The sequence below is a fragment of the Parasteatoda tepidariorum genome, chromosome 10, assembly GCF_043381705.1.
Source record: "Parasteatoda tepidariorum isolate YZ-2023 chromosome 10, CAS_Ptep_4.0, whole genome shotgun sequence".
NCBI lineage: Eukaryota > Metazoa > Arthropoda > Arachnida > Araneae > Theridiidae > Parasteatoda > Parasteatoda tepidariorum.
In genome coordinates, this window is record NC_092213.1 from 27,827,584 (window position 1) to 27,839,108 (window position 11,525).

The 11,525-nt window shown below is 29.6% G+C and overlaps 1 protein-coding gene across 1 annotated transcript; it reads left to right on the forward strand.

The window, feature by feature from the left end:
* The first annotated feature begins 10,612 nt into the window (after positions 1–10,612).
* LOC139426827 (uncharacterized) lies at positions 10,613–11,057 on the forward strand. The gene is made up of 2 exons (XM_071186919.1): positions 10,613–10,674; positions 10,781–11,057. Exons 1-2 carry the CDS (start codon positions 10,613–10,615, stop codon positions 11,055–11,057), a joined length of 339 nt encoding a protein of 112 aa, XP_071043020.1.
* The last annotated feature ends 468 nt before the right edge of the window (positions 11,058–11,525 follow it).

Here is an 11,525-nt window from a genome sequence, read left to right on the forward strand (position 1 = left end):
CATAATGCCTTAATAATACTGCATGAAATGTAAACACTTTTTTTTATTCAATTCATAGAGGATATAGTTCAACTTTAAAACGTTGGATCTTGCTTGGTGCCCATAATAATACTGCATAATAATGCCTTAATAATACTGCATAAAATTTAAACACTTCCTTTTATTCAATTCACAAAGGATATGGTTCAGCTTGAAAATGTTGGATCTTGTTTGGTGCCCATAATGCCTTAATAATACTGCATGAAATGTAAACACTTTTTTTTATTCAATTCATAGAGGATATAGTTCAACTTTAAAACGTTGGATCTTGCTTGGTGCCCATAATAATACTGCATAATAATGCCTTAATAATACTGCATAAAATTTAAACACTTCCTTTTATTCAATTCACAAAGGATATGGTTCAGCTTGAAAATGTTGGATCTTGTTTGGTGCCCATAATGCCTTAATAATACTGCATGAAATGTAAACACTTTTTTTTATTCAATTCATAGAGGATATAGTTCAACTTTAAAACGTTGGATCTTGCTTGGTGCCCATAATAATACTGCATAATAATGCCTTAATAATACTGCATAAAATTTAAACACTTCCTTTTATTCAATTCACAGAGGATATGGTTCAGCTTGAAAATGTTGGATCTTGTTTGGTGCCCATAATGCCTTAATAATACTGCATGAAATGTAAAATTTTTTTTTATTTAATCTACAGAGGATATGGTTCAACTTTGAAATGTTGGATCTTGCTTGGTGCCCATAATGCCTTTAATACTGCATGCATTCTAAGCACTTTTTTTACTCAACTCACAGATTATATGGTTCAAATTTAAAATGCTGGATCTTTGTTTGGTGCCCATAATGCCTTAATAATACTGCAGGAAATTTAAACACTTTTTTTTATTCAATTCATAGAGGATATAGTTCAACTTTAAAACGTAGGATCTTGCTTGGTGCCCATAATAATACTGCATAATAATACCTTAATAATACTGCATAAAATTTAAACACTTCCTTTTATTCAATTCACAGAGGATATAGTTCAACTTTAAAACGTTGGATCTTGTTTGGTGCCCATAATGGCTTAATAATACTGCATGAAATTTAAACACTTCCTTTTATTCAATTCACAGGGGATATAGTTCAACTTTAAAACGTTGGATCTTGTTTGGTGCCCATAATGCTTAATAATACTGCATGAAATTTAAACTCTTCCTTTTATTTAATTCACAGAGGATATAGTTCAACTTTAAAATGCTGGATCATGCTTAGAGCCCATTATACCTTATCAATGTTACAGGAAATTCACACGCTGTTTTGATTTAATGTAGTTCGATATATGATAGTTCGATTTCAAACTTTTAGATTGTGTTTGGTACCTCTGACGGCTTAACAATGTTGCTGAAAGATTGCACGATACTTGCTTCAATGTTTTGATAAAACGGTTCAATTTCGAACTGATTTTAAAAATGTACCATTAAAGGCAATTATTTCATTTTAATAGGGTAACTAAAATGAATAAACTTTCACCACCTTTTTTGCTAGCTTTGAAAAATATCTTAATGATGACATTTTCATTAAGAATAACAAGTTTGAATCTTCAATTAGAAAATTCATTTAGAATGTTTTCAAAATATATAATTATTTTGCTAATTTATAAAAATATAATTGCACTGTTGAATGTAAAACTTCTCTAATTATGCTAATCAGATGACTTTTAATGATGGTTAATTATCGAATAGATAGTTTCGAACAGTTCTCTTTACCGTTAAAATTAAATTAGTTTCAGAACTAGTTATTTTAAGAGAGAGTTGTTGAAGCATGAGATAATTTAAAAATGAAAAATCTCGTTAAAACACAATTTTTTTACCCTCAACTTTATTTAATAGTAATTACAGAAAATAATTATTAACTTCATATAATGCTTCAGACTGACAACAAATACAGTAATTAAGCTAATAACATTTATTTCTTTTGTTTCAAATATTTTTTTTTCAGTTTTATATAGAAACGTAACATGCTATAAACTGTTTCAAATAATTGTAATAGTTAATTATTTAGATAAGGAAGATAAAAATAGTATAGTGCTACACAATTCAAAATTATTTATTCATAATGTATTAAGTTTTTCATAACAATATATACATCATAAAAATGTCTGAAATGAAAACACATTCAGTTCAATTTGTTTTATTGATTTTATAAACATATGTTTTCTCTACTAAAACGCTCAGCAGCCAGTTTTTATACTATCTTCTTCAGGATTTTAAGGTGTTGATTATTTGTCTTCTCTTATTTAGTTTATTAGTTTTCTAGTAACAAACCTTATCTAGTAACTGATCTAGTATCAATTTTTATTATCTCCATCCTGATCTCACACGTCTTACAATGTTTAATTTTACTGAATGTTATTGAAAGTTAACAGGTCTAGCAGTAATTTGCTCTATTTTCTTCAGGAGTGTACGTTATTGAATATTTTCCACTATTACTTATTTTAATAGTTTCTAGCAACAAACCTACCCTGGTACATAGAAGTTTGTAAACAGGTAGATTCACGCTTTCATGCTTATGACAAATCACACACATGATATTTTAATTTTTTCTTGCCAACTCAAATAATAAAGGAGGACTTTTTTGTTGCCGTGTAAGAGAAAGTATAAATATAAATGCAACTCAAAAATAAGTTCTGGTTTTTATTTACAGAAATTATTTACCACGAAACTAAAATAAGGACTTATAATTCATTAATTTCGTAAAACAATTAATGATAGTAAAGTAATTATATATAAGTGCAAATAATTATATCGAGTTAAATGATTCCGAAATATTACATTTCTGTAAATTGCATGAAAATTACATTATTTCGTTACGATAAATTTACAGTGTAAAATTATTAATAATATAAAAGTATATAAAATATTTAATTTTAAGCATTTGTATTAAATATTTTATTATCGAATTCATGTATTAGTGCAGATTATTAAATTGAATTAAACAATTGATATAGTGCATTTCTATGACATGAACAAGTCATTGTTTCTTTACAACTTTAGATTGTGAAATATTTGATAATAAAACAATATATGAAATATTTTAATCTCTCCCACATTCAAAACTCACTCAATAGATTTCCCAGGATTCAATTTTCAGTTCATTCATCTAAAATTCCTTTGACAATAAAATTTATTATAGAAGTGTCAGAATGACACAAATAATCTCTTGTTTCAATTTGGATAAAAGATTTATTCTATTCTGAAATATTCCAAAAGAATATTAGCTTTTGACACAGTCAAACAGATTTATAATGTTGATAGGATTAAAAACTTTACGAACAATATCTGTTTGTATTGCGAAGAAAAACCCTTGCATACACCGAAGGGAAAATACACCATTGGTGGTTGAATTCAGATTTTGTGGGATTAAATATTTGAAAACTGATATTGAATAGGATTTTAAGTTTCAATATTTCCACTTTAAACTATTCGCTCAAGCTTCTTGCTGAAGATACATATCATGTATTTGATTTTATGAATATGCATTAATATTTAGAAATAAATTTGAAATTAAATAAATAAATCAAAGGCGTGTAGGAGCCTTTTGTATATTTTTTTAAATTACTTATGGAGCATTTTATCTCAGAGGTTAAGTGGATTACTGTTTTTTTTTCTAATGCATGAATATTTAAAACGACATAGCATTTTGAAGGAAATATATTTTAAGTGTAATGTTGCACTTTGTAAAAAAATAGGAATTAAATTACTGTAAAAAGTACCGATTCTCGGGTTACCAGTACTCTTCACTGAAAAATCAATTTTTACCGAAACATGTTGCTGAACAGAAAATCTGATATACCGAAATACAATAATAATTACCATGATTACAATAATTTTGCAATAATAATTACTATAAAATCACTGATCACTCTATTTAAATAAACATTGCTGTAAAAATCACTGTATAATATTTTACGTTGAAATTGGATTTCACGGTAAAATGGATTTTAAGTTAGATGCACCCGAAGTGCCTGTATTTTATACCGTAATTTGATTCGGAATTTCTTATAGTGGATTTAACAACAAAATTTTTGAAATTTGAATCTCTATTTTTAAATTCAGCTGTGAAGATAACTGAATTAAAAATTAGCATTTTATTTTTATTTATTTTTTAATTCAAATTGATAATTTAAAATAAAATTTCAATTATCAATTAATCAATTAATTATAATCTAATTTACGATATTTTTTCGGAAAGAGATATATAATAAAATAAACTGATAAAAATTAAAATATTCCTAAATTCTTTTTAGCTTATCCAAACTGAAAGTCTTATTCCGATATTATAGAGATTAAAAAATTTTTATGTTGAGTTGTGTTCGATACGGATGTAGACTTATCCTAGAAAATAAGCAGTCTCCCTTATCCGAAAAATGCGTTTTTCCGGGAGAGTGGAAGGGAAACATAAGAGATGATAAGCACCATTTTGACTGAGGCATTGACAGGCGTAGAAGCAAATTTTGTTTTGAAACTACGCCATAATACAACTGCAAAGAGCGGAGTATGTTGTTCATTCAAAAATTCGATTATGTCGTTCTTTCAACAGTTTGTTTAATTTAAATGCTTATTCCGATATTATAGAGATTCAGAATTTCTTATGTTTAGTTGTGCACCGTACGGATATAGACTTATCCTGGAAAATTAGCACTTTCCCATATCCGAATTTTTTTTTCCGGGAGAGTGGAAGGAACACATAAAAGATGAACACACCAGCCAAAGTAAGAAACACTTACCGACATTCAACCTACCTAACATATCTATAATGCATGTGTTTTCATTTTGACTGACACATTGCCAGGCGTAGAAGAAAATTTTGTTTTGAAACTACACCATAATACTACTGCAAAGAGCGGATTATGTAGTATTTATTTTTATTTTTTTCAATACCAGTACTGTTAGTATCATTAATTGACTAAATATCCGAACGCAATTTTTTTTTCAAAAATACTCGTATGCTTTTCAAAAATACCGAAAGCAGCATATTTTTTTCCCATAATCGTGTCTTTATCATTTACATTCAAAATAATTTAGCCACTAATACGTGGACATCTTTTAAATTCAATCTGTCACAACCACTTCTTGAACAAGGTTTGTATTTGGCAGAATTTTTTTTTAAAGATTATAAATTTGTAAACTACTTCTGCTTCTATTTAGCTATTTGTACTTCAAGTAAAGTTATAAATTTGTAAATTACTTTTTCAATTAGTCCGAAAATACAGCAACATGGACAAACATTACCAACTCATTCCTTAAATAAAACTAAAAGTAAAAAAATGTGAATTTTGGAAAAACATAATTTGATATATTTTTATTTCTTTTAAGGCAAATAGCAGATAAAATCGTTTATATTTCTACATTAGCTTGTTAGTGTTCTTTTACACGAGCTCATAATTATTTTTTAAACGACAATTTTGTAAACATTTTTTCATCAATTGCAGGCATCCAAATTCAACAGAAATTCAACGTTTTGTCAAAACATAAGATTTCCGAATTCCTTAAAATCCAATAGATAAACTGATTATTTTCTTTGATTAACTAGATTGCTTACATTCATTAGCAGTGATTTCTGAACCAGGTTAGCAGTATATAAAATATTTTGCAATATGCACAAACCATATTGGCGTGATCATTAGACTTTTGTATTCCATCGGTGGCACAAGGGGTGTTTAACATTTATATCTACCTGAAATGAAACACTGACATTATCGCAATGAATGGAGTCTTCTGTTCCTCCACGACATTTGCAGACTTGATATTTTCCGATATATGCTCAAAAAGTAAAGATCACTAAAATCAAAGATAATAGAGAATATATCTGTTAACCATTACTTTTTCGGATAATCTCCTGGTAATTCCCTCACAATTGATGATCCAGGTTACGATCATCGGATTTATGATTGAATATATCAGAATCCTTACATATTTCAATATAGGATATGTAATACAATATATTTCAGTGAGCCGTAGTGGTTTCAGGGGTCTTCCAATGAGGTGAATCGGATTTGAATCCGAGCGATGGCTGGTCGATATGAATTCCGCACTTGGCTAACACCGACCACAGTGTTGACCTAAAATATCCTCAGTGATAGACGGATTATGGGTTAGAATCCCTTTGCCGTCAGGCTTACCGTGGAATTTTTTCTTGGTTTTCCTCTCCATGTAACGTAAATACAGGTTAGTTCCATCAAAAAGTCTTCCACTAATGTAAACTTTCCCCAATACTTGATCCAGGAGTTCTCTTGTTTTCTGGATTGGGTTAAAAATTACAAGGCTACGGATTCGAACATTAGTTGTCGTAAACCGAAAATTGGGTCTGCTGTTCATCGGCGATTTTGAAATAAAAAATAAAATAAACTTTTCATTACTATACATTTCTGATAAGTTAATTTCCCTTCTGACAATAATATAGCTAAATATAGCTATCTATTCGAGTCTTATAAATAATAAAAAAAAGGCAATTCATGTTTTTAATAATACGTAGCTCTATAATGGTAAATTGCACGAAATGGTTTTTAAGCACCCACTATAATATGCACTTCCAAATGCCGAAATACAAAATAAGTAACTAATAAATCTTAATATATTCAACAGATGAATGGTTGCAAAAGTTATGCACTATGGCACATTATCGGTGATAAGGACACAAAAGAAATTATTACGATATAAAAAGTCATTGAAATTTTCATTCCATAGTTAACGTGAAGTTGTGCAGCCACTTATTTTTCGAAAAGAAACTCGATGAAAAAACCATTCAGAAAATATGATATTCTATACATATCTCTTGGAACCAAGCCAGAAATGAAATTAAATATTTTCTTGAGAGTTTTCTTTTCGAGTATGTTAAATATGGAAATGATAAACGAGCCGAGTTGTTTAGCTCTGAGATTTGTGATATGCTTTTAAATACTGTAATCTTTAAGCGAACTGAATTTTTTCTTTTTTTCTGTGGTTTACAATTTTTCTCCATGGAGACTACAGATTTGCCATTTTGCTAATCTTTCCTCATTCATTATTCACACTTGCATTTTAAGAACTGGAATTTTAAGATTTCGTTTTGGGAAACACCCATTAACGTAGTCATAGAGTTAATTTAGTTATTCAGGTTGAATTTGAGAAAAGAGTTTTATATGTTAATGACAGCACATTTTATACTATGCGATAAGCACTTAGCCAAATATTACTTAGTTAATGCTAAAATATAGAATTAAATTATATTTTTCTCTAACTTTTTTAAATTTAATTTATTTTCGACGTATTTTCTAAAAAAAAAATGAAGATTCCATTTTTGTTTAAACAAGCAGAAAGTTTTCCTAATTATGAAAACTGAATAATTTTAATCTCATAGACTTTATTAAAGTGGTGAAGCATTTCAGCTCTCTATATTAAAATTCAGTAAGTTTCATCATCGCTGTTTTGGGAAATCAATTTTACGTTGCACTTTATTTTACTACACTATAAGACTTAGAAAAGTACTGAAATTGTAAAGATGTGTAGAGAAAAGTAAAGGATGCGTGATGGAATAAAAATAAATTAAATTTGATAACTAATTAGTTCGAGAATAGTTCTGTTCGATTAGTAACTGTTAAACTTGTAGTATAAAATATTCTTCGGCTTACTCTGCAACCCTCAGGAATGCAACTAAAATGTTGAAGTCAGACGTGCTAAAGAATCATTTTTATTTATGAATATTGCATCCCGAAATTCCTTTCTTATAGTGAATATTATAATTTTTGTATGTGCTATAATAAATATTATTGTTGTGTGCGCTGTAATGGATAATATCATTTTTATATGTGCTATAATGAATATTTATGCATTCTTGTACGCGCTATAATGAATATTTATGCATTCTTAAATGTGCTATAATGAATATTTATGCATTCTTGTATGTGTTATAATGAATATTTATGTATCGTTGTAAACAGTTTATTTTTCTCTCCACAGATCTTTTTTTACATGCTAGAGCTTGAGTTACTGTCGAAAGTGATAAAACTGAGAGATTATGGATGTGTTATGGCCTTAACATTGAATTATTTTTTAAAATATAAAAAAAAACTTAATTCAAGAGGAATAAAAACAGTTTCCAATTTTACTGTTAGAATTGCATCGTTAACGGAAAAAAATCATTGATCACACTAACATTTTAGTACTGTGATAAATATTTTAAGTAACGAATACAGCAACAGTATAAAGTGCACTCTCAGAAATAATACAGTTCCGTAGTAATTTGATGGTTTATCAATGCAGGGATGTTTTTCGTCATTTTTTAAAAATAAATTTTGACTCGAAATTAGGCAATAACGAAACGTGAACTTAAAAAATATTGATTGAAATTGTTTCCTTGCACTAAAAACAACTCAGTGAATTCTGAAATTTTTTCAATATTTTTTAAATCTTTCAATACTATTTACTTTAAATACTGGAACAGCCCATTTACTTTAAATACAGTTCAATTCTATTTACTTTATAAATACCGTTCAAGGCGGCACTGTACCTAATTTTCGACCAAAATATCGATTTTATTTTTATTGTTACATTTTCTAAAAGCTTAAACATTTCTGAATATATGTTCAAAATTTCAGAGTGATTCGTCAATTTTTAAAGAAGTTATGCCACTTTTTATAACAGATTGTACCCTTCAATTGACGTGTTCAACTGTCAAAAGGGGCGTGTCACATTGTAAACAAACTTTTTTCGCGTAAGATTTTAGCAGCAAAATTAAAGCATAAGTATTTATAGCTAAGTCATAGTTGGTAGAAGTAAGCTATAAGTTAAAAGCTCTTTAAAATAATACTTTGTTGTTGTATGTCTATATCTTATTCATGTTTACATTGATTTTTTTGTTTTCGTTTGAATTCTTCTTGCGTTTTCGTTACTCCCTTTTTCAAAAAATGGTATTTTTCAAGACCAGTTGTTTTATTTATTATTATTTCATTAAGTTTTATTTATTATTATTTCAGTACGTTTTGTTCTATTATTGTTAATTATATTTTAAAAGAAAATGCCTCGGCGAAAACAGTCAGTCGTCAAGATTGGTTTTTTTTCAATTTTTTTTTAATCAGTATTTGGCTTTCAAACAGCTGAGAACTATTTAAAAATGAATTTAATACTTTAAATTTTATATAAAAGTTATGATAAGTACAATGTTTAAAAATATTCATTATATAATAAAGTAAAAGTATTTTAACCATGTGCCTTTTTAATTGTAAAACTTTAGTTGCATTTTTCCCGTGATTAATTTTTATGGTACTTTGTTTCACTCAAAATGCTAAGGCTTTTTTAAATATTGACTTACAATTTTAAATTTTTTACTGGGAGTTCTAAAGTGTGTAAGAAATAAAACTGTGCATGGAAAAGCTTTGTAAGCAAGAATTTTTTTTTTATCAAATTTTAAAATGCAAAATTGTTATTTTTACACATTTTTTTGCATTATAACAAAAAAAAAATCTTAAAAAAAAAACTATTGTATATATTTACTATTCCATGCACAGTTTGTTGCTGCAGTGTAATGTTGTTTCTTGCATTTTATCACATTGCTTTTATTTAAAGCAATAAAATAAAATACTTTTGGAATTTGGTACCGTGCCGCCTACTATTTACTTTAAATACTGAATTTGTTGTAATGCTTTTTTCAAAGTTCTTCTGGATATAACTTCAATCACCCTAACTAACTTTAAGCATTCGCTGATACCCATTGTGCTTTGCTCTGTATTTTCTTATTGATCGTGTTAATCAGCATGTTGTATTTAGTCTAATATCGTTGAAGAAATTAGTATCTTGAAACAAGTTGAAAAATAATTTTCTCAATTAGAAACAATTTGCCCCCGGATCATTTCGCTGAAAAATGTTTTTTAAAAAGCGAAAATAATTCGTGAATCTTGAGTATCAGTTTTACTATTTTAAAAGTATCAGTTTTTTACTGTACTCTTTTTTTTTGTCGTATGCCTGTTTAGGCAGTAGGGGTGCGATTGTTCCTGTTTTTCAATGGCGTCATCTATGGACAGAGATTCGACTTCTGCCACGCCATTCACACAATCACAACCCGTTTATAGGGCAGGTCACATTCACACACAAAGGAGAAAGGACATAGAACACACAGAGAGAGAAAAAAACATCCATGCCCTGCCCAGTATACGAACCCAGGACCTTTCTGATGCAAGGACAGTTCCCTGCCCCCTACACAGGCCAGTCGGCACTGTATCCTTTATTTCTATGAAACGTTTGTATTCTGTATAAGATTTAGCATAATATTTCCCCAAAATTAACTTTGAAAAATCCAAAGATAAAAAGATGCGAGAGAACACTCTATTTCAAGTTAACACAAAATTTAGTGTTTATATACCCTTTCAAAACGACCTTTGATGGAGAGGTGGAGGTTCTCCGTATCACGTTGGTGCAACTCCTGAACCTTCTTCACGAATTTGAAAATGCTGTTATATTCTCGGGCTCGCAAGCAGCCATACAGGCCATTGGTGCTGCTGGGGCACCCATATCTGTTAAGGTCCTGCAGTGTCGGGAGTTTATTCGTCCCATTAGTTAAGAAAACAAACGCATCAAGTCACAATGGATCCCTGGACACTGCGGCATTTACGGGAACGATCAAGCGGATCTTCTCGCACGAAAAGGTACTCTTCAACAGCAAGCAAATGACTCTGGGCTGTCTTTTCACTCGAAAAAGCTCTTCTGGAAGCAAGTTTTGAAGTCGAAATTCAAAACACAAATATAAGATAGGATTAAATCCAAAACCTGGAGTAGTGAAGATCTTGCTAATATACCTAATTGCCCAAGACGTGGGGCAGTGGCATTGCTCCGGCAGGTTACGGGACATGACTGCCTGAGTGAGCATCTCCATACAATTGGTATTTTTGACTCCCCTCTTTGTTCATTATGCGATCTGGGAGAATCTCTGAATCGAGCTCATCTGCGTCGATGCGGGGCACTTCGTGGCTCTGCCGACTCCGAGACCGCCCTGTATTGGAGTGCTAGAGAACGCCTGAGGCTTCAATGACTTCGGCCAATTTTTGTAATTGCTTGCTCATTGTTTCGCACTGGCTTGCTTTTTTAAATTTAATACGCCTTGCCATTGGAAATAAAAATAAAATATACACTTTAAGGGGTGTATTTATATCTTAACAACTATAATGAAGAATGATAACTTCAAGCTCACATGCATTCACTTCATTCGAAAGAAAATCGCTACCAAAACTAACACACCAATTTCGGCGTACTTTTGTAATTGCAAAAGGACTACAGTTAATTGTTAACAATATAGAACGAGAACACGCAGTTACAAAATGTATGTGTGTTTTCAGTTGTGCATTCACATTTTAATTTTAAAATGTTTCCCAATGGCAATAAATAGTTGTATAATATTTAATTTTTATCCACTTTTATTGTGTTAACTTTCATTCGAATAAATCTTAAGCTTTTTTTCTACGCTATGTGAGTTTTTGATTTGCTAACTAATTTTATTTAA